The sequence below is a fragment of the Prionailurus viverrinus genome, unplaced genomic scaffold (assembly GCF_022837055.1).
Source record: "Prionailurus viverrinus isolate Anna unplaced genomic scaffold, UM_Priviv_1.0 scaffold_35, whole genome shotgun sequence".
Classification (NCBI taxonomy): domain Eukaryota; kingdom Metazoa; phylum Chordata; class Mammalia; order Carnivora; family Felidae; genus Prionailurus; species Prionailurus viverrinus.
In genome coordinates this window covers 5,353,169-5,376,619 of record NW_025927605.1, presented here as the reverse complement: position 1 = coordinate 5,376,619, position 23,451 = coordinate 5,353,169, and the positions used below count along the sequence as shown (strand labels likewise).

Here is a 23,451-nt window from a genome sequence, read left to right as displayed (position 1 = left end):
AGGGGGCTAACGTCCCAGGGCTGTGGTGATCTGGACCACCGGGCAGGTGCCCTCCTTGGCACCTGGCAGCTGTGGGATCAGGAGTCAGACCCTTCTTCTCCAACTACTCCTCCAAAAGGAAGGGAAGGTGTCTGGCGTCTCCACTCTCCTCCTGACCCAGCTCCCCAGGACCAAGGTCACATCTGCCCAGATGTGTGCATATAGGGAGCTAGATGAATTGTATGACCTCAAATGAGCTCTAAGATCCCCTTGACTCTAGGCGGCCATGAAATTGCTGAGAGTTCAGGGAATTCACAGCAACGTCTTCTGGGGAGAGTTTCACTCATTCACAGACAATCCTTTTTCTTTGTGGAGGGGCCTAAACTTGGCAAGGAGAAGCTGGGCTGAAGGTGGACTTCAGCACATTTAGCCAATACCTCCTGTGTGATCACTAAAGGGCAGAAAGGAGGGTCCTGCCAGCAGCTAGGAGAGATCGAAAACCAGCTGACCAGCGTCCCGGGAGAGGACACTGTGCAGCTCAGCTGGGCTGGAAGGTGCCAAGTGTTTCCCTAGGGAAGGGATGGGCGTATGCGGATGAACCAGAAAATGTTCTCCATGGCACCGTGCTCAAATGGAAATTCTTCACTCTGGTGCCAGGGGAATCCACCAAACCCTGCTCAAGCTCTGGAACATCTGCACGGGAAGAATCATATCATGAGCCACCAGTGCTGAGGAAGAATTCATCGCTAGTTAATTTTCTCCACTAGCAACCGCCCACCCATCTGCCAGGGACCCAGTGAGGCGGAGGTCAGTTTTTCCTTCTGAAGATGCCTCCTGGGGCTCCGAGCTGCCCCTCCTGCAGCAGGGACAGCTGAACTGAGCCCCCCCCCCCCACTACCCCTCCCAGGTCCTCTGTGCCCACTACTTTGGGACATTGAGGACTAGGCGGTCTATTGGGGGCTGGCAACTAAAGTTTCTTTTAAGCCAAACGAATTGATTCTTCCAAGCACTGAGCCTTTGACATAGGTCTAGGAGCACCACGTTCTAAGCTCCGAGCCAACCAACCCAGATGCAGAGAAGAAGGACATCAGGCATGGCCACTATTGGGCGCCTCCTGAATGCCAAGTGCCGCCGCGGCCATATGCTGCTCCTGTAGTATTTCATGGGACCCTCACAAGGACACTGTAAAGCAAGGACTATGACTGCTCATTCCCCGGGCCAAATCCTGCAGGTAAAGTCATTTTAGACTCCAGAGTGGGCCCTTGGGGCGGGGGAGGGGCAATGTGGACTGAAAGGAAGACACTGGCCTTGGTAAATGAAATGATCTAAACCAGATCCAGCCCCAGGGCAAGGAGGGGAAGCTCTGGGAGGCTGCAGAAGGCTGAGTGGGTGGCGAGGAAGGGGAAGCTGGGAACCCACACGGTGACTGCAAGCAGCTGTTGGTGGGAGAGTCCATGGGGCTGGCCCCTCTGCACCAGCCCTGCCCTCTGGCTCTGTAGAGACCTGGAGTCAGCTCTCAGTTGGTGCTGAGGCTCCAGAGAGCTGGCAAGGAGGGGCCCACGCTGGGGTGAGCCCAGACCCATGGGCATCTGGGGACAGGATTTCAGCACCGCGTCAGCCTTGATTGCTCTCTGATGGAACTTCTGTGTCCTATAGCTGACATAACCACAGCAAAAGCGGTGTCCGCACCCAAGGCCTTGCCCTCCCCTAACCTGACCAACCCTCATTAAACTGTCACGGTCTCTGGGTTTGGGCGTATGTGTTAAATGGGGATGTGTCAATGGGAGGGTTTTGCTTTCATCTGACCCATTTTGAAGTTCTTATGGCTCAGCTCTCGCTGGATGCTGAGTCATGTGGTGGCAGCCAGCCCCAGGATTCCGGGGCTCATCCGAGGTCATCTGGATTATCTCTCGGTGCTGAGACAGTAGCTCTCAAACTCAAGAGTGCATAAGATGGATGGTGCTGCAGAGCTGTTCTCCAGGAGGACCCCAGCCTCCAGGTAGGAAGGACACCCGGAAATCCCTCTCCCCTTGGCCCCCGGGGCTGTGTCCTGTGCCGGGCAGGCCACCTTTTAGCTCCTATTTCTGCCCTGGGCTATTTGAAAGGAGCAAAGGAAACACTGACAGATGCTTGCCAGCTGCCTGGAACTCAGAGACACTGTAATTTGCAACTTTCAAGATTGCTTCATAGGGCTTCCCACTCTCATGAGAGCCCTGGTCCCCAAAGAAATCGTTTTGTTTTGTTTTGTTTTCCCTTCCTGCTATTTATTTATCTTGGACAGGAGAACAGGGCTCGAATTCTGAGTCTAATCTGTGAGGAAATGATTTGAGAACAAGGAGTGGAAGATGAGTGGGGATTTAAGAAATTTATCCCTCTTTATCCCTTAGCCTGAATCTCACCCAGAATTTTCCCTGTTTCCAACACCAAGCAAACACAGCTTTGTAGCTTGCCCCAACTTTCCACGGATGCCCGCAACTTCCACACCCCTGATTTTCAGGAAACCCCATTACGGCCCGAGAAAGATCTTAAGGCGGTGTTTGGGGGGTCACGGGACCCTCATCCAACGGCAATGGGTCTTTGGAGCTGGCGGGTCTCACATTTGTTTGCAGATGAGGCACTGTGTTAATATGCAGGTTTCTGGGCTTCTCTCCCAGAGATCCTGATGCAGGGGGCCTGGGGCAGGTTCCAGGAACCTGCATGTTCAACACGAGACCTAGCTGATTCTGGGATCCTCACATCTGTGGACCGTTCTCTGGGAAGCCCTGCGCTAGGATGAACCAACCCTTCCGGGTGTAAGAAGCCGCTACAGTAGATAGAATCTCTGAATAATCTTCCAGAAACCTAGTGTCACCATGGGGACCCTGCCACACAGTCACCTTGATCGGGCCTCGGGGAGAAACTCACTTCTGTGACATTCTTGTGCTATGGGGCACAATGGGCTGGCTAGAGATGCTCTCGTGTTGGCAATGAGGCCCGAGGCAGGGAGGGGGCCGTGCCACCCTCTGCCCCTCCTCCAAGGCCTCCTGGGGAACCAGAGGGTCAGCCCAGCACAAACCTCTGGAGGACGTGGCACCAGCTGCAGTTGAAGGTCAGGTCCGAGGACACGCAGGCATCACAGGTGCGATGCTGCAGGCAGGCTGCAAGAGAGAAGGCAGTGGTCCCTGAGCATCAGACCCTCCACAGACCTCCAAAAGGCGCAACTCTCCCAAATGTTGGGTCCTTACAGAACTACGGAGTCTCTGACTGGCAGGGACCCCAGAGGTCATTAGAGCCACCCTCCCTTGAGTCCAGCCCTGATTCTTCCATCTCTTTCTCCCTCCTTCCCTTTTCCTCCTTCCTCCTTCTTTCTGTCACCAGGGGGGCAGGCCCCCAGCGGGTGCTGGGGATTCTGCAGGAAGTCTTCTCTGCAGAGGCAGACTCACTCAAACAGATAATCAAACAAAAATAATCACCATTGCGATGAGGTTTGTGAAGCACGTACAAAGGGATCTCACCTAGTCTGGGAAGTTATACTGCTGGGCCGTGGCCCACAATTACAGGGTTGCAAAGGACTTCAATGGTCCTACCAGGTATTCATCCACTCATGCATGCATTCATTCATTCTTTCAACAAATATTTACTGAACGCTTACCACGGGCCAGGCCCTGTCCCGGCTGCTGGAGATGCAGTGGTGAAGGGGCAAAGACAGAAATGCTACCTGCATGGACCCTGCAGTTGAGTGGAGGAGACGGCCAACAAATACACAGACAAGGGGGCGCCTGGGTGGCTCAGTCGGCTAAGCATCTGACTTCCGCTCAGGTCATGATCTCACGGCTCATGAGTTCGAGCCCCGTGTCAGGCTCTGTGCTGACAGCTCAGAGGCTGGAGCCTGCTTCGGATTCTGTGTGTGTCTCTCTCTCTCTCTCTCTCTCTCTCAAAAATAAATAAACATTAAAAAAACAAATACACGAAGTCTACACTAGGGTTTCCAGCGCTGGACTGTGAAAAAAAGTGGCACAAAACCAAGAGGCAGAATGACAGGGGCGGCGGGGGGATGCATTCTGGTCAGGGAGGTTGGTAAAAGCTTCTCTGAGGAGAGGTCGTTTAGGCAGAGCCTGGGAGAAGGCAGGAAGCAAGCCTGGCTGCTCTCCTGGAGGAGGCGAAGTGCAAGCAGAAGAGCCCCTGCACGCAGAGGCCTGGGAGGAGCGTGTTTCAGCCTTTCAGCCGTGTTCTCAACAGCAGCCGGGATGCTAACAGGCTGGGCGGAGTAGACAAGCTGAGGGTGTTAGAGGAGGAGCGAGAGCTGGGGCCTGGCCTGGGGCAGTGCAGAGCCAGAGAGCAGAGGAGTTAGTGGGAGCAGGCTGCTGGAGGGTGCGTGGACCCCTCCTCTGGCACCAGCCAGGCACAGGAGCAGAGAGGGCCGGTGGGGGGGGGGGCAGGAGGTATGGGGGCTGGATTTTAAGAGTTCTCATTTGCAATCAAACCGCACCCACTGAAGTGAACCAGAATGACCTCTGAGTAGCAAGCAGCTGCCACAAAGCCCATGCATTTTTTTACAAGCAGAGCCAGGCCCTCCCCCAGAATAACTGTGTATAATCGAAAGGCTCATCTGATGAGCAGCTGAACGGAACACCCCGATATAGCAGCAAGAAGTGACAACTCACTCAGAGAAATGACCACTCATTCAATACACATCACACACACTTCTTCACTTTGTGAGTCTTCACGGGACTCTACCGCAATCCACTAATTGGGGAGCCAGTTTGCTTTCCGTGGACCCCCAACAAGATGGCAGCCGGGAACCAGCCCTTGGTGAGTGGGAGAAAAGCTGTTGTGGGCACAGCGTGGCCACCTGCAGTCACTATGGGAGGGACGGGCTGTAGGTGGCACTGTGTCCTTTCAAAAGAACGAGAGCTCTCTGGCTGCTTCGTTCCCTGGTGTATCCAGAGGTCCTAGAATAGCACCTGGCACGTGGTAGGCAGTTTACAAATGTTTACGCAATTGATGTATTGATGCTTTCATTATCCCCATTTTACAGAGGAGGGAACTGAGAGGCTTACAGAGAGTCATGAAGCTAAGAGTGGCAGGTCTGGATTTGAGCTGAGGTCTGTGGGAGCCAAAAGCCCGAGCTTTTGGCCTTGAGATCCCACTGTGGGTTTCCCTGCCCCCTGATCCCACCCTCAGCCCACGCCACCTCTTCATGAGTGTCTCTTCTAGACAAGGGACCGGGAAGAACCAACCACAGAGCACAATGGCTTAGAGACAGCCCATCCACACCTCTGGAAGAATCTTGGCTAAGTCCTCCTCCACCCAAAGGTAACAGAGCCATCCTGCACTGAGGGGATGCAGAGTTTTCTCAGGACCAAGGTAACCAGGCTTCCAGGGGTTTAAATCACAGCCTTGGTAGCGCTGGCCCCTCCCCTGGCAGCTGTATCTACATGGGCACCCACACAGGAGCCCGTGGCCAGCTCATTCCAGTGATTCCGGAGGCCCCTTGAAAGGCTCTAGTCAAAAAACCCTGGGAGCTTCCGTGAGGTACGTGTAAAATCTACTGACCTTTCATTCTCGTCTGCATTTCAGATGTCCTGTGCGCTATTAAATGCTCACGAAATTCACCGGAGGGGTGAGAAGTGGCTGAAACATACAGACGGTGTCCCAGAAACGTATTCCCGGGACGTTTCACTTCTGCCCAGGCAGTTACCCTGCCCTTGGATGTCCTTGCTCCTAAGTGCAGTTTATTCAAGGGCTAGGACTGAGGTTTGCTTTCAGCGTCCTTGAGGAGCCCCTGGTTCTCAGGCCCCACGTCTTTGCTGCCCGGAAAGAGCGCAGTGGGGGTGAGGGTGGCGCTGTGACCTGCAAGTGGTCCTGTGACCCTGTGGTGTCTGTGTCCGTCCTTCCTCTTTTCCAGGGGAAGACACCTGCTGAGCCCAAACAAACCTTAACAATTAAAAAAATAAAAAACAGGGGCGCCCGGGTGGCGCAGTCAGTTAAGCATCCGACTTCAGCCAGGTCACAATCTCGCGGTCCGTGAGTTCGAGCCCCGCGTCAGGCTCTGGGCTGATGGCTCAGAGCCTGGAGCCTGTTTCCGATTCTGTGTCTCCCTCTCTCTCTGCCCCTCCCCCGTTCATGCTCTGTCTCTCTCTGTCCCAAAAATAAATAAAAACGTTGAAAAAAAATTTTTTTTAAATAAATAAAAAATAAAAAACAAATAAAAATGCAAGAATAAGGGACACCTGGGCATCTGGCTCTTGATTTTGGCTCAGATCATGATCTCACCGTTGGTGAGTTCAAGCCCCATGTCGGACTCCAGCCTGCTTGAGATTCTCTCTCTCTCAAAATAAATACATAAACCTTTTAAAAAATGTTTATTCATTTTTTGAGAGAGAGACAGAGACAGAGCATGAACAGGGTGGGGGGGGGTGTCAGGGGGAGTGGGGGGCAGAGAGATAGGGAGACACAGAATCTGAAGCAGACTCCAGGCTCTGAGCTGTCAGCACAGAGTCTGACGCGGGGCTCGAACCCACAAGCCGTGAGATCATGACCTGAGCCAAATTGGGGCGCTCAACCGACTAAGCCACCCAGGCGCCCCCAAATAAAGAAATAAACTTAAAAAAAATGGCAAGAACAGGAGTACTGTCCTCTTCTCCCTCTCTCTCCCCAGCTGCCCTGACCATATCCTGAAGAGCATCTAACCTTGATCCTGTGGGGTCAGCAGCAGCTGGGGCCTCAGTCATAGTGTGCCTTCAACTGTAGGTGAGTGGGGTGGAGGGTGGAGGGTGAGTGGGGTGCGGGGGGGGGGGGCAGTGCAGAGGGCCTGGCCATGGTTCTTGGAGGGCTGCAGGATAAATTGCTTTACTGTCTCCTGCCTGTGGACTCCCACATTGCCCCTCCTCTAAGGAAAATGCAATAAGAAATTTAAGGACTGATCCATCCAGTTCCTGGATTACCTTTCCTGGAGGCTGAATCTAAAAATTCTGGGAGGTACACCTTCCCTGGGTTTAATTGTGTGTTAGTAACAATAGCTGTCATGTGCCAAGTACAAACCACGCCCCAGGCCGGGGATGCGCCAGTTGGTTGTCAGAGCTTCCATTCACTCATGTCCCCGACTCTACTTACTGTGGTTCTCACTCTTACCACAGCTCTGGGGGGGAAGGAGTGCCAGGCCCATGTGACACATGAGAAATGGCAGCCCAGAGAAATTACGTGGCCATATCCACCCAGGGATCAGTGGTGGGCCTGGGAATGGAACCCAGATTGTCTGACTATAACGCTCTTTGCAGGACACTGGGAATGACCCCTACTCACTTGGCAGTGGGGTGAACTCCACAGCTGACATGCTGGTGACCTTGCTGGGGTCGAGCTCCACACGGTGGTATTCGAAGATAGTCCTCCGCCGAGATTCTGAAACAGAGGCAGAGCCTGTCATCAGGAGCACCTCACGGCCGGAGGGCTCCAAGGCTTGTACCTGGAGCCTGACAGGTGGGCAGGGGATTGCAGCGAGTGGAACAGGGAGTCAGTACGCAGCCGCTGAGGGCAGGAAGTAAGCTCATCAACCTGGGACAATGATGTTGGAGCTGCAGGGAGACAGGAAGACAAGAACTGACCCTGAGAGGAGAGCTTTGTATTGTAGGCAGGTTAAACTGCTCAGGCCAGAGGCCCGGTTGCTGCTGAGGTCAGGACATAGGAGCTCCCATGCTTCTGCATGGCTCTGAGCCTTCACAGCTGCTGTTCTCCTGATTCATAATGTTCTTCCACCCCTTCTCTCTTTGTCTAGGTGAACCTTCCAGATCCAGCGCAGGGTTCCTTCCTTAGCCAGCTCCCTCCCCGTCTCCACTCAGGCCAGGTGCCCTGCTCCCACTGCACTCACCATATTGTGTGGTCATTAGGGTCTATTTGGAGGGCAGAGCCATTAGACTGGGAGCATCTGGTCCTGAACCTGACCCATAGTGAGCACTCTGCAAACATCTGCAGATGCACAGGCTGAACTTAGAGAAACTCTCCCCTCCTGGATGGAAGCCAGAGCAAGGTTTAGGGCCTGGGGCTTGGCTTATGTCCTGCCTCAGTCCCTGCACAAACTCCCTACAGGACATCAGAGTCAAGAGACCTGAGTTCTGATTCCAGTTCTGCTCCCCTTCTTAGGGCCTCAGTTTCTCATTTGTGATGTGGAAAGACAGAAACACTTTCCACAACACCCTTGGGAGGAAAGAAGTGGAATTGTAGATGAAATGACTTCTCCTAAAATGACAATCTGTGATGCTTTGATGTTTCCCACGACATCCCCATACCCACCCAAGAACCATGACTTGGGGTTGATTTCCTTAGGCTCTGAAAGGCAGGCAGGTAGGTGCTGAGCTTTGTGAATGAGCTTCCCTACAAGGGGAAGGGGTTGCATAGTGTTTGGCCTGCCCAGCACCCCTTCTTCCTTTAGGAAACAGCATCCCCCTTTGGGGATACTACCCCTAGTCCATTCCTACATGTGGCCTGCCCTGAAGCTACCATGTTCCTCCATGACCCCGCCTCCCTGGCTACACAGTGATTGGTCCAGGGCTGGGCATCTGATGCAAGCTGGGCCAATCAGAGACCTTCCCTGGGACTTTTCAACTGTAAACAAAAGACCCTTTGCTTTCTAGTAATGAAGCTGAGAAAATGCACGCTCCAGGTCTGTGAATGGCCATAGGTCCGATGAAGCAGGAAGTTCTGGTGGCTTTCTAGGCTCTGGTGTCCCAGGACCTGCCCCGGTCCCTGTCTCCCTAGCCATCAATTGTTCTTTGGGCTACTTCATATCCCCTTTTCCACTTAAGCTTGTTGAGTTGGGTTTTTATTACTAGAAACCCAGAATAGCCAAGGATACATGTTTCTCTCTCAGCTGAGCATCTCAACTCTCAGCATCCTGTGCAATGGCTGGATGTCCCATCCCCCCACCTCCTCCTGAATGAAGAATCCAGGGGAGCATCTGCTTCCTAAAAGAACATCTCATCTACGTTTCTATCATATATTTATCCCCAATCTTGGAATCAATGTCTCCTACTTAACCCAGGATTGAACCCCCAGTTGGTCTGGTGCTAAGACATGCTGTCTTCCTATGACCCCACACTGCTCTGCAGCAGAGTAATGATGGGCACCTCAGCCCCTGAAACATTCCCAACTGCAGAATGTCCTGGAAACATTCTATGCAATGAATGAGTCCTGACTTGTGGCATCTGCTGATTTCTGTGATGTAAATACTCCCCGTGCTGATTCCAAACTACCAGTTTGGAGTCACTGAACACAGAATTGGGGAAAGATGTGGTCACTCTGCTCGTGTGACTCCTCACAAAGGTCTCTAGCACACCGTGGTTATGGTTTCTTTTGAAAAAATTTTTAATGTTTATTTTTGAGAGAGAGAGAGACAGCATGTGTAGGGGAAGGGGCAGAGAGAAAGGGAGACACAGGATCTGAAGCAGGCTCCAGGCTCTGAGGTTTCGGCACAGAGCCCGACACGGGGCTCGAACTCACGCAACTGCGAGATCATGACCTGAGCCGAAGTTGGACGCTTCACGGACCGAGCCACTCAGGTGCCCCCGTGGTTTCTTTACAGTAGTCCTCCTTATCCGCAGTTTCCCTTTCCACGGTTTCAGTTACCCGCGGTCAACCATGTCATTCGCCTCACTTCATCTCATCACACAGGCATTGTATCAGTCACCTCCCATCCTCACAAGAAGGGTGAGATTGGTACAATAAGATATTTTGAGAGAGAGACCACGTTCACATAACTTTTATTACATTGTATTGTTACAATTGCTCTATTTTATTACTGGTTGTTGTTAATCTCTTACTGGGCCTAATTTAGAAATTAAACTTTACCATAGGTAGGTGCATATAGGAAAAAAACATAGTATACATAAGCTTCAGTACTACCCTGTGGTTTTAGGCATCCACTGGGAATCTTGGAACATGTTCCCTTGGATAAGGTGGGGGACTACTGGATTTGTGTTTCTAAAAGAGTAGAAGGGAAACATTTACAATTTTTTTTTAAGAATAAATAATCAAGGGGGCGCCCGGGTGGCTCGGTCGGTTAAGCGTCCGACTTCGGCTCAGGTCACGATCTCGCGGTCCGTGAGTTCGAGCCCCGCATCGGGCTCTGTGCTGACGGTTCACAGCCTGGAGCCTGCTTCCGATTCTGTGTGTGTCTCTCTCTCTGTACCTCCACAGCTAGTACTTTGTCTCTCTGTCTTACTGTCTCTCTCAAAGATAAATAAACATTTAAAAAAATTTAGATAGGGGACGCCCAGGCAGCCTTCCACAGCTCCATCCCACCCACCACCTCCAGAGGCTGTCTCTGCTTCTGAAAAATCATCCTTTTGAGCACGAAAATGTAATAGGAGGGGAAAAAGTGAAATTCCAGGTCTTCCAAGGAGCCTGAGACCATGGGGTCTGGAGTCTATGTGAATCTTTCTTCCTTTATCTGCTTCCTCTTTCAAGGCTAGCTCAAAGGTCATACCCTCCTTGAAGGCTTCTCCACCCTCCTCGGGCACAGTTAGTTGGTGGCCCCTCTTCTGAGCTTCACAGCCTCCTGCACAATGTCTAGTGTCACCTGTTACACCGATCCATCAGTATCAACTTTGCTGGCCACCTGCCCCACCAGGCTGTGAGCTCCCCCAGGGAAGAGCCTGCTAGTTATTTGTGTCTGTCCCCCAGCCCCTAGCACCGGGCCCTGCACATAACAGGGCCTCAAGAAATGACTGTAAATGAATGAATGGATTATAGGGAGCCACAAAAACTTCAGCAACTTATTATAACTTCAGCCCACAGCCCAAAGGAAGAATGCCCTTCCTCCCTAGCCCACCACAGGCCATGGCTTCTCCCAAAACGGCGGCCCCCAATGGGCTGCAGAAAGCCAGACATGCCCCTTCCTAACTTAGAACTCCAAGTGGAGGGAGAGCTGGCTTTCAGGATTTCTCCCCCTGCAAGGATGTGAGAGAGACCTTGCACCCAGGATCAGAAGGAAGGACAAATGGGAGGGACCAATGGAGCCAGGGCTGGGCAAAATGGAGACATGAACTTGTCAACGCGCCCAGTTCAGGGGTAGAGACAGACACACAGCAGCCAGGGAAGGTGAGGTTCCCAGCAAACCTCACACCAGAATCTAGGGATGGGTCTCCCCACCACCTGGGCTGGGGAACAGAGTTGAGGATGTGCTTCAAGTGAGGATGCAGCCAGACAGGGTCAGGTGCCCTGCAAAACCTGACACAGCCCTAACCCAAGGCAGGGGAGATGAGTGTGGTAGGAAGTGGGGGGAGGGTGGGTGCATGGAAATATATCTCTGATTAAAAATATTTGCTCACTTCAACTGTTGCCAACTTGTACTTGATTGAGTGTATGGCTTTGGGAATATTTTTATTTCTCCATAAACAGAACTCTTAATATCCCCGCCTGAGTTATTTGCTTTTGGATTAGCTCGCCAACATCTGGGGCTCACCCAAGGACGATGACGTCCATCTGCATGACCAACAGATCTCTCCAGAACTGAGACAGAGGCTGCCCCAAAGCCACATTTCTGGCAGTTTGAGACATTCTGCTTTATCTCTGTTTCCACTCATCAAAGATTCAGAAATACTAGGGTCCAGACACAGAAGGCCCAGCTGCCCAAACAAGAAAATTTAAAAAAAAAAAAATTTTTTTTAATGTTTATTTTTGAGAGAGCGAGTGAGACAGAGTGGAAGCGGGGGAGGGGCAGAGAGAGAAGGAGACACAGAATCTGAAGCAGGCTCCAGGCTCCGAGCTGTCAGCACAGAGCCCGATATGGGGCGTGAACTCACAAACCGTGAGATCATGACCTGAGCCAAAGTTGGATGCTTTAACTGACTGAGCCATCCAGGAGCCCCACCAAGAAATGTTAATGGCTCAAAAGAGAGGTTTGCATGTCCCGTGTTGTTTCAAAACAAGACACGAGCGGGGAAGGGTTGGATCAGTCAGAAGAGATCAGACTGACAAGTCCTGTCACAAACTGCCCTCCAAAAGGGGTGGTCACGATACAAAAGATATAAGATGGCGGTTCCAGAAAAAGTTTTCACCTACTCGTTCATGTATTTCTTTGCTCATTTGATTATTCATTCAATAATCATAAATGGAGCCCTAGCAGGGACCCCCAGAGGTAAACACAAAGGAACAGGACTACAATTTGGAGCCCTTAATAATGAAATCCTCATTAACTGATTCCACTAATTCAGCATCTCAGTTTTGACGTCGCTACACGAACGTTGCTTTTATGCTGTCCATGAAAGAAAGAGTTTTTTAAGCAAATGAATAGAGGAAATTATACTGACTTGTGGGTGAATAGAGGAAATTATACTGACTTCTGGGGGCCCCTGCAGCCAAATAAAGAGCATATAAGTTACCCTGTGTGTTTTGCCTGCCTCTGCAAATAGCTGCTGCTAACTGCACGTAGATCTTTGCATCAGGCACGCTCTGCAGATTCTCTGCTGCAAAATCGATGTAGCAGTTTATATATGTAAATGGCAAGAAAAACTCTGGCCGCTTGCCGCACCTCCTCCCCTCAATGCCAGGAGTGAGACTGCTCTGAATTCCCTCCACCCTCAGGTAAAGGTGGGAGGAAAGTATTTGGAGCCTGGGGAAGGAGACGGTCCCCCAGGCCAGGTTCAGGGGCTGGGCGGTTCTGGAATAGTGGGGAAACCAAACTCTACCTCTCCTGGCACTCCAGGCAGGGAGGAGCTAGGGTTCAAAGACAGGGACACCCTCCATTCTGGTGGCGGTGTCCGAGGTGGGCTTGGACAATGGGAGTATCTGTGGTGATAATGGGATAACCCTAACTACAGACCAGAGAGCTGTCCTTGGCTTTGCGTCTCATTTAAGCCATGGTTATTTGGGACTTACTGTTATTTGGCAGCTCAACGTAAGCCAAACGAATTCTCTACTTGTGGGTCGAATAGCAGACCCAGAGGAACCTGACCTCTCAGCCACATCAAATCCATCACTCCCCAAAGCAGAGGTGGTGGCCCATTTAGAAGCCCCGTGACGGCCATGGATGCTGTCCCAGAAAAATGCATGCATATGAATATGCCCCACCCACACCTCAATCTTCCTCTTCACGTCTATGCCTGGAGCCCAGGCTAGAGATGCAACTCATTACCCAAGTACTCCCTCCCCACCGCAAGTGACATCAGGCCCCTGTTCTCACTGGGGGGCACCAGAGAGCAGAGGACAAGGTCCCTTCGGTGACACTCATTCTTGTGCGATTTTTCATTTTTGAGTGTCTGCCCTGCGGCAGGCACAGGGCTGAGCGCTGGGGAGAAGGTGCTTGAGGAAACCGTGAGTTCTGCCGCACGGAGGAGGCAACATCTGAGCTGCAGCAGTGGATGGGGAGAGTTTTGCCAAGTGGCAAAAGAGTTGAAATGGGGGCCATGTTAGGCAAGGAACTGGGTCCTAGAGATGTGGACAGCCCTTGGCATGCTTAGGGAACAGAGCGTGCAGACCGGTGATGGCCTGACAGAGAATGGCAGGTGATGGGAGGGTCTAGAGAGGAGTCTATGAAGGTGGGCCGTGCCAGCTGCACGGGGCCTTGAACGCCGCACTGAGGATTTTCCCTTCACGGTGCAAGCAACAAGGAGCCAGAGAATGACATGATCAGATCTGGCAGTGACGAGAAGGAATGGGGGACAGAAGGAAGGGGATGAGAGGCTGGGAGCTGCGGGGCAGTGTCTGGGGGGGGGGGGCAGGTGCCGGCTCTCCCTGGCGGGTGGACCTCACACCTCAGCAAACAGCACCTGGAGCCCCTAATCCAGCAGCTCCCACAACACAGCCCTGCCTCCTGTTGTGTCAGGTGGGCTATCCCCTGCCCTTCCTCCCGCCTCCCCGTATCTCCCAGGCTTGCTCTAAAACAGCCTTTCATTCCAGAATCACAGAGAAACCTCAGATGCAGACACTCCCTGGGGGATCCGACTTCCTCTAATTCACCCTCATACAACAGCTGGATCCAACACACATTTCCTGAGACTCTGCCAGCCCACAAAGCCCTGTGAGGGAGCCACCGAGGAGGCAGACGGGGTTCAGCAATGCTCACGGGCAGGGGGACGTGGACACTAAGAACTGCCTTTCCTGCAAAACAGCCTGGGAGGTGTGGGTGTTTTGGGGAACTGAGGAGGAAAGGATTTACCCCTCTGGTTGCAATGGGGGTGGATTAGATTTAGCAAGTCTCAATGGTCGACTCCAGGGTTTAAGAAAAACAGAAGATCTGGGTTTCAGGTCTCTCTCATAGCCATGTGACCACAAGCAAGTCATTTCACGTCTCTGAGCCTCTGTCCTCATTTAGAAAGTACAGACCCCACTCACAGTGTTGGGAGGATGACTACAGAAGATGCTGTAAAGGTCAGGGGCGCCTGGGTGGCTCAGTCGGTTGAGCGTCTAACTCTGGCTCAGGTCACAATCTCACGGTTCGTGGGTTTGAGCCCCGTGTCGGGCTCTGTGCGGGCTCAGAGCCTGGATTCGGTCTTCCTCTCTCTCTCCCCTGCCCCCCTCTCGTGCTCTATCTCTCTCAAAAATAAATAAAACATTAAAATTTTATTTAAAAAAAAAGGATATTGTAAATCTCAGAGCCTGGGGATGGGATTATCCGTGTGGTGATCAGGCAGCCTCTAACATGGCCCCCAGTGGCCCTGCCTCCTGGTGTTGACACCTGTGGAATCCTGTCCTTAGTGTGTTGGACCTAGCGACTTGCTTCTAACCAGCAGAATATGGCAAAAGTGATGGGATGGCACTTCTAAAATTAGGTTACAAGAAGACCGGCTTCTGTCTTGCTCACCCTCTACTGCTCTCTTGCTTGCCTGCTTTGGTGGAAGCCAGCTACCATGCTATGAGGAGGTCCACATGTCAGGAGCCAAAGGGGGAGCCTCCTCAAGGAAGTGAACCCTGCTAACAATCATGTGAGAGCTCTTGGAAGCAGACCCCCACCCCAAACAGTTGTTGAGAGGGCTGTAACCTGGCAAGCACCTTGAGAGCAGCCTGTGCAAGACCTTGAACCAGAGGACGCAGCTAAGCTGTGCCTTGCTTCCTGATCCACAGAAACTCTGGGATAACGTGTGTGTGTGTGTGTGTGTGTGTGTGTGTGTGTTTAAGCTGCTAAATTTCAGGATAATTTGTTACGCAGCAATAGCTAACTAATACAATCAGAGTGACACTGAAACTATTTAGCAACCAGCTCAGTACATGTGCTACCCAACCAGTTAGAACAGATGCTGCCTGGAGCAGAGGCTTGGTGAGCTGCTTGCTAGTGTCCTGGGTGTTCAGGGAAGGTCAGGATGGGTAGGTGGAGTAGAGGGAACGTATTTATGGAAATACTCACAAAGGGGCCTAAAAATAGCTGTTTGCAAGAATATTCACTGCAGCGTTATTTGTCGTAGCAAAATATTGGGAACTGTAAAGCCTATGTCCAGGGGATTGGCTAAATTAAGGTACATCTATGCAACAGGCTATCAAGTAGCCATTAAAAAGAACGAGGTGTGGGCTGATAGTTTATTCATGAAAAAAATATCATTTTATAGATTCCGATAAGGGAGAGCATTCATAAAGAACAGGATGGTAATTCATGTTGACGGCACAAATCTCCAAGGTGTGGTGCATCAAGTGCAAACAGCCGCTCTAGCAGGTGACTTTTTGTTGCTCGTTGCAGAAGTCACATGAAAGTGCTGTGGTCCTGGCATCTGACCTATGACACACCAGCATCAGGACATCACGTGCTCCTCTTTCTGCACTGTTTGCTACTGTACCGGACGCCCTGCTGGACTATAAAATACTGAGTCGCGTGATAAAGGCTGGCAGAGAAAGATATTCTAATATAGGACTCACAGACTCGACGTGCCAGACATCAGGCCAAACACTTGTTGGACGTCACCGTGTTCATCTTCACAAGTCACCGCAGGGAGCATGAACCACTTATATCCCCAATTGCCGACAGAGAAATCAGCTCTAAGAGGTTAAGTGACTTGCCAGGGGTCAGATGCTTACGGAGAGTTTGGACTCGAATCCCCGCTTCCAACTCCAGAGCCAAGCCCCTAACACTATACTCAACCTTGCACGTGGCGGCTCCTGGATAAAGACTTCTAACATGAGCCCTTGGTCCCTTCCCTCAGATTTCTGTTAAGGACAGAGGCTCTGCTCAGATGATGAATCCCTCCATATCTTCCTCTTCATCGTATCTCAGTAGCACCCAGAACATAGTGGCCTCGTGCATAGCAGGAACTCAGATCATGTGTATTGATGGAACTCAACCAACAGATGTAAGTAAATATGCTTCCCCAGGAAGCCCTGGAGTGTCCAGAAAGGTAGTGCCGCGCCCGTCTACAGGATAGCACTTTGGTGGCTCCCAAGCACATCCTCTCAACCAGCCTGGTGTGGCTAGGGTGGAGTTCAGAATGTTCCTTGGTCCCATCAAGCACCAGTAGGGACAGAAAAGCGCAGACAAGGGTCTCCTGCTTGGGGTCCTGTAGGTTAGACAGAGGGACTTTTGTATACACAGCATAGCAGAAGAGGTCGGGTTCAAAAGACTCTGAGCCAAGGATCCAGAAGCAATGGACAGTGTGCCTACGGTGCCTCCCCCAGAAGTGTGAATTCAAGACCCCCATGGGGGTGAGCAGGGGATCAGAAGAAGAAAAAGTGCTGTGATACCAAAAAATATCAGAACTGGAGGAGGACCAGGAAGGAAAAAGCAATGTTCCAGCTACACCCCCATCTTACAGATGAGGCAACTGAGGCTAGAGAGATGTGATTTCCTGAAGTACAGACAGTTAATAATGTGGCTGGGACTGGCCTCCATCCCCTGAACCCCCGGTGATGCTCCTATCACGTGGGGTGGGGATGTAATCATGGTTGTGTTCTGGAAGGACTAAAAAACCCTAATCTGGTGCCTGTGGAGAATTTCTAAGTGGATGTGGTGCTGAGTGGCTCCCCATTCCCCTCCAAACCCAGAGCGTCGCCTCCCACTGGAGATTTCATTGGGAAAAAATGGTTCCTCTGCTTTAATGAAGGAAAATCAGAACTCATTATATGTTTCATCTTCCTTCAGCGCCCCTCAGCAATCAGCCATCCAGCCACCTCCACCACTGCCAGTCCCCCCGCCCCCAACCCAGTCTGGGTCAGTCGGAGCTCCGTCCAAGCCCGCTGAGCGCTCCACGGAACCCCTGGGGACTCACCTGGTACATCCGGGGATGGGTTGAGAATCATGAAGGCATCTGACAGGCCTGCTTTGACGGGGTGCTGGGAGGAGCTGATTTCCAGGACAGACATAGGGATCTGCAGCCGGGGAGAAGAGGCTCCATCTACCCCCTCAAAACACCCTTGGACCAGCCTGGACATCCCCTCTTGACCTCCACAGCCCTCTGCCTGCTCCATGCCACCTCTTGGAGGACTCAAGGACATCTCAAATCCAGTGGGTCCCCGTTCAAATTGCAAGTCTACTCCAACCATCTCCAGCACATTTCTTTTTTCTTTGCCATACCTCCACGCAGGCCGGAAACCTGGGAGTCACCCTTTCTTTCATCTCCGCCCTCCTCCACCTCACACATCTCTGAATCCTATTAATTAGCCTGCTAACGGGCTCTTAAATCTGTCCAGTTCTCTCCATCTTACCCTACCCTACTCCAAGCCGGCAACACCTCTCTCTCCAAAACCACCTCCCAACCTTTCCTCTGAGCCACCAACAACCTGTTCTCCATTCTGAAGCCAGAGTGACCTTTCTCAAAGGCAAATCTGGGTGTTCTCCTGCCCTGTCTTGCTCCCCACTCTCCCCTCCAGTCTTGCTGTCTTCTTCCTATGCTTTGTACCAGCCATGCTCTGTCCTGCCATAGGACCTTTGAGTGTGCTTTTCTGTCTCTTCTTTGATTCCTTAACTCCTACACATCCTGCAGATTTCAACTCTTTTCCTCAGGGAAGCCTCCCCTGACCTCTGCTGAGGTAAAAAGCCTCATGAAAGAGAGAAAGAGAGAAAGAAGGAAGGAAGGAAGGAAGGAAGGAAGGAAAAGAAAGAAAGAAAGAAAGAAAGAAAGAAAGAAAAAACAAGAAAGAAAACAAGAAAGGAAGAAAATAAGGAAGGAGGAAAGAAAGAAAGAAAGAAAGAAAGAAAGAAGGAAGGAAAGAAAGAAAGAAAGAAAAAGAAAGAAAGAAACAGGAAGAAAGAAAGAAACAGGAAGAAAGAAAGAAAGAAAGAAAAGACAAGAAAGAAAACAAGAAAGGAAGAAAATAAGGAAGGAGGGAAGGAAGGAAGGAAGGAAGGAAGGAAGAGCATCATGAAAGGCTCCCTTCGCACCAGGCACCTCGACTTAGGAACACTTGTCACAGTGGTGATTCTACATTTGTCCCTGCAATTACTGTCCATCTCCCCAACCAGACTTCTAGCTCTACAAGGGCAGGGCCTATGGCCTTCTCATTAACTGCTGTCTGCCCAGCACCGAGGCCTATGCCTGGCACGTTGCAGGTTCTCTACAGATATCTGCTGAATGAAAAACTCCAAGACCCGGCCACCTCTGCAGCTAAGCTCACTCACCTCTTTGTAGCCAAATACAATGCGGCCGTCTTGGTGCAGAGCTGCCTGGAAAGTGAAGCTGCCTCTGTCTTCCCGGCCTTGGAGGTAGACGTGGTCCCACTGAACAATAAAGACCGTCCCTAGGGAGGGGAGCAGAGACCCGGCTGGACAGGAAGGTAGTGCAGGGAGGAGGGCCCCGTGGAATCGGCGGCCCACATAGGTCTGAGGGTGATTGGGTGCTCAAGGGACAATCTGGTGAGAGTAAGAAACAACGAAGGTCTCTGATATTTGTCACCTCTGCTAAGAGCCAAGCACTTTTCTTTTGTTATCTCGTCAGACCCTGCTAGGTAGCAGGCATCTTGTTGCCATCTTCTAGATGAGGAAATTAAACACGGGGAGGTGGGGTGGTGGCCTTGCTGTGTGACTGTGGGTAAGTCCCTTGTCCTCTCTAGACTTTGGGCTCTGCTAAAGGGGCTGTGCCCTGGAGCCAGGTGACTTAAACTCTGAGATCTGTGCTCACCATTGTCAAAGTAAGCGACTGTTGAATTGTCAGAGTAGCCAGGGTTGAAGTTGGCCATCAGAGGCGCCACATACTGAGTAGCCGTGAGCATCCGGTGGATCGTGTCACCCATGAAGATGAAGCCTGGGGTGCGGACAAATGCATAGAAGTCACTAGAGAAGGCCTAGAGAGGTTGCTTCCTTATGCAGGAAGGGATAGTGCAGGTGGGGCTGGAAGAGAATCTTGGACCTCTGTCCCCAACCCCCACCTGCTGGGCTCTGGGTCTGGTGTGTGGAGCAAAAGGGCCCCAGTCCAGAGAAGGTTCTCCCTGCCCCTCCAGGTGGGCACAGAACTCCCACCTCTCCCTGTCCCTGGGAAAGGGCACAGGAATCAAAGATGGGCCCCTCATCTCGACAAGGAGCCTGATCCCAAGAATCACGTTCTCGTGAAGTCTCCTCCTCTCTCTCATTCACAGACTCAGAAGCTCAGGGACCACAGGCATTGCCCACGCTAGCCTGAGCTAGCCCAGAGGGACACACACACACACACACACACACACACACACACACACGGGCAAGTCAGCCAACATCAGGAAGGTGGTCCAACACACACACACTGTTCTCCCTCCTGAGAGTGAGGTCCCGAGAGAGCCCAACGCGGTACCCTCCCCAGTCTCTCTATACACCCCTGTCTCCAATAAACCTCCCCAGGTAGGTCCCTCACGTTCTGGCTGAGACTCCAAATCTCCCCCAGTCCCACCAACACAGCCTTACCTCCGGTTGCTATGGTGATCTGCCGCAGAGGATGCCCGTAGAAAGGAAAATCAAAGGACAAGACCACTCTCTGCAGGGCACGGGAGAGAGTCAGCATGGGCCATGCTGTAGGCCAGGAGGCTGGGCGCCCACACTGCCCCATGCTTGTCTGGACAACGTAGGGGGCAGGCACGTCCAGGGCAAGCCCCCAGGACCACAGGTGGCCACCTTAACTCTGGCCACCGCCCCCCCCTCCCAGGGTTCCCCGGAACACACCTCCCAGATCACAGACCTCAGGTCACAACCATGCCCACTGAGCGGGCATGGAGGGTTGGCCCCCAGCCTCCCAGCCCAGGGCACCGCTGCCAGGTCTGGCATACTCACCGAAGCCTGCCGGTGAGTGTTGGAGAGGATTCTGTGGACCTTCACTTGGCTCTGGTTGGCCTTGGCCACGTCTACCCACAGCTCCCGGCTGCGGGGCTCGCTGGGGCCGTACAGACGGGACACATAGTAGCTGTGGTTGTCTTCCTGCCGCCACCAAGACAGAGCCCACAGGAGGTATGAGGAGCAGGTGGCCAGGAGCCATCCTCTGCTCCTCCCCCCCCACACATGCGAAGTCACAGCCCTCCCTGACACTGGGCCTGTAGCCTCGAAGGCTCGTGTAGGCCTGGATGTCCTGGGCTCCCCTTGGCCCCAGACGACAGCTCAGTACCAAGCCCCTCGCCATGCCCCAACGGCTCTGGCCCCAGCCAAATCCACACCCGCTGTACCCACGCTTAGCCCTGCCGTTCCCAGACAGGCCAGCAGGCTTTCCCTGCGGCCCCTGAGTACCCACAGAGCACGCCCAAGGCAGAGCTCAGCTTGGGACATGAGGGAGAGACGGACAAGGCAGCCCCAAACAGAGCTCTTGTCTTTGGGGAGCCCCCAGACTGAAGGGGAGACCCAGTCCTTGCCCTGCGGTTACCCTGCTTAAGGAAAAAGAAAAAAAAAAATGGATCTTAGAAGCCACCAGCCCAAAGATGGAGGCCGACCCTTGATCTTGGGAAATCGCTAGTCTGATGGAGGAGGTGGGACTTATGCGAATGGAACACACAGACACAGACCTTCCCGCAGAGAGGAAGGGTAGAGAAGCAGCAATGGTTCCTTCGAGACATATTTTTAACTTCTGCTACGCGCCCGATGCGGGGAGGATAGAGAACAAGCCAGAACGCGGCAGGCTGGGAGTTGATTCTGTAAAGCCTCTTCTGCACGGGAGAATTTAGGGCCAGGACTTTTAAGAGGACAGGGAATAGTTAGCAGAAAGGGTGGCAGGGCCAGGGGAGGAGGCGATGTCACAGCATTTCAGCCCATCTGGGAGCGCCAGCCATGGGGGGAAGGAGGCAGAGCAGGCTGGTTCGCTTGGCTGCCGCTGCCGAGACGGGGCTGCTGACCCGTGAGGAGACCTGGACGCGGCGGGTCATTAATCAGGCTGTCCAGTGGCAGTGGCTGCAGACACATCAGAGCAGACCATGTTGTCCCTGCCAAGCCGCCAGCTGCCCAGCCAGCTCTTGCCCCGGGACCAGCATGAGCAGGGACGAGGGATGCCTGTTCTCTCCACCCGCCAAGAGGCAGACTCTGCTCTTCTGACAAATGACATGCTCTGGGGACCTGGGGTCAGGGCAGGGTGCGGGGGGAAGATGAGCAGAAGAAACATGGTGTGGCGGGGAGGGGGCGATCTCCACCGCCACTGCCTGGTTCCTTCCCTCCGGCCTCCAGACTGCCCACCCCTCCACCCACCCTCAGCGCGGCTGTCAAACACACATAAAACACGTGCGAGGCCACATCGCTCTGCTCACAAGCCATCTGGGGCTCCCACCGTCCTCCAGACAAAACCCAAGCCCTACCCTGACATGCGAGGTCTCATCAGGAGCCAGCTCCACTGTCTCTAGCATCGCTGCTCTTGCCTTCTCTCATGCCCCGTGCAGCCTTGTGCACCCACTCACCAGCTCAGACTCCCCTGACAGTCTCAGGCCACCAGTGGTCACTCATGCCTTTGCACATGCTGATCCTCCTGCCTGGAACGACCTTCCCTGCCTTCTCCCCCCAGCAGATCCCCACTTCTTCAATGCTCAGCTTAAACCATCACCTTCTCATCGATCTTCTCCCCGCTACTTGCCCAGTGAGGACATCCATCCTTTGCAAATAGCCCCCGCCGTCCACGGGAGTTCTCAAGAGGTGACTCATGTGTGCTATTTGGGTCACATGGACCCACCTTTGTTGGATTTCTGGTTTTACTCATAAGACCACCTGAGGGGCCCACCCTGATGCCACCACCCCTGGGGTAAGGGCCAGTGCTCGTGCCAATGATGCCACCTCCCATTGCCGCCGGTTATCCACCCTGGGGACCCAGAGGAGGAAGCGCTGCTTCCTAGCTCCGCCCATGGGCACCGAAGCCACTGTGCTGGTGCCCAGAACTCACAGCCTCCCTTGGGAAAGCAGTTCCTTCAGGGTCTGCTTTTCCACCCACTCCCCAGGGGATCAGATGCCACATGTCTTTGCCCCCTGCACCTTCAGCTCCCCTCCACCTCTGAGGAGGATTCCCATCTTGACCCCCAAAAAATGAAAACAGAAAAAAAAAAACCACCCGCCGAGAAACAAAGCTCTATGCACACCAACTTATGCAAAGAGATGTGCCCAGAAGACGAGTGTGATGGCCCCCAGCCTGTTTCCTGGGACTCACGTGTGAGTAGTTTTTACTCCACCTCAAAGCAAAAAGGGAGGGGGGACCTGAATAGCACTACACTGGGCAGTCTGAAGGACCCCAACTCTGAAGCCAGTTTAGGGTCAGCTAAGACCACCCGCCACAGCCATGGCTCCAGCCTGAATTTCCCCCCACTTACTCCAGACAAAAAAGTGGTTTATTAAAGGGCATCAGTGAGCCTAAAATTTTGCCTGCTGGAAGAAAGGCACTCAAGTTTAGGTACCATTCAGCCCATTATTTAAATGTCTGCTCCCTCCATGCCTCCCCCCACCCCAAGCTATGAGCCACTGACACGCAGGGATGGGTGAGGCTGCCCCTGCCCCCGCGACTGAAGACCCTCACATCCTCAGAGCTGAAGACGTATTTGCCAAGGTGAGGACAGCCCCGTGCCAGGAGCCCAGACCCCGTGCCAGGAGCCCAGGTACTTTTGCCTCGTACCTGGCACTGGGTCAAAATTTTGGAAGTAAACCCACCTCCCTAATTTCTGGGCTGTCTTTACGGGTGAGGGGGAAACGAGCAGCCCAAGAGAGCAAAGCAGCGTCTAGATGGCACATCAGTCCCTTTGCATGCCCTCCAGGATTGTGTCCTACAAAAAAGGTATATTCAAGTCCCAACCCCTAGTACCTATGAGTAAGACCTTATTTGGAAGTAGAACCGTTGCAAACATAATCAAGTTAAGACGAGATCAGACTGGGGGGTGCCAGAGTGGTTCACTTGGTTGAATGTCCGACTCTTGGTTTTGGCTCAGGTCATGGTTCGTGGGTTCGAGCCCCACACGGGGCTCCACGCTGACAGTGCAGAGGCTGCTTGGGATTCTCTCTCTTCCTCTCTCTCTCTGCCGCTCCCCTGCTCGTGCTCTCTTTCTCTCTCAAAATAAATAAATAAACTTTAAAAAAAATGATGAGGTCAGGCTGGATTAGGGTGGGCTCTAAATCCAATGGTGGGTGTCCTTGTAAAAGAGAGAGAGAGATTTGGATATAGACACACAGGG

The 23,451-nt window shown here is 52.7% G+C and overlaps 1 protein-coding gene across 1 annotated transcript in view; it reads right to left on the bottom strand.

Moving 5' to 3' along the window:
• Positions 1 to 23,451, bottom strand: part of PLXDC1 (plexin domain containing 1) — a 61,141-nt gene that overhangs the window by 12,829 nt on the left and 24,861 nt on the right. Inside the window, exons 3-9 of the mRNA XM_047846087.1 lie at positions 20,105 to 20,248; positions 19,742 to 19,811; positions 18,990 to 19,112; positions 18,491 to 18,609; positions 17,142 to 17,241; positions 7,264 to 7,359; positions 3,035 to 3,116 (exon numbers count right to left, since the gene is read on the bottom strand). Coding sequence (XP_047702043.1) covers positions 3,035 to 3,116; positions 7,264 to 7,359; positions 17,142 to 17,241; positions 18,491 to 18,609; positions 18,990 to 19,112; positions 19,742 to 19,811; positions 20,105 to 20,248 — 734 coding nt within the window. The remainder of the gene's footprint in view (positions 1 to 3,034; positions 3,117 to 7,263; positions 7,360 to 17,141; positions 17,242 to 18,490; positions 18,610 to 18,989; positions 19,113 to 19,741; positions 19,812 to 20,104; positions 20,249 to 23,451) is intronic.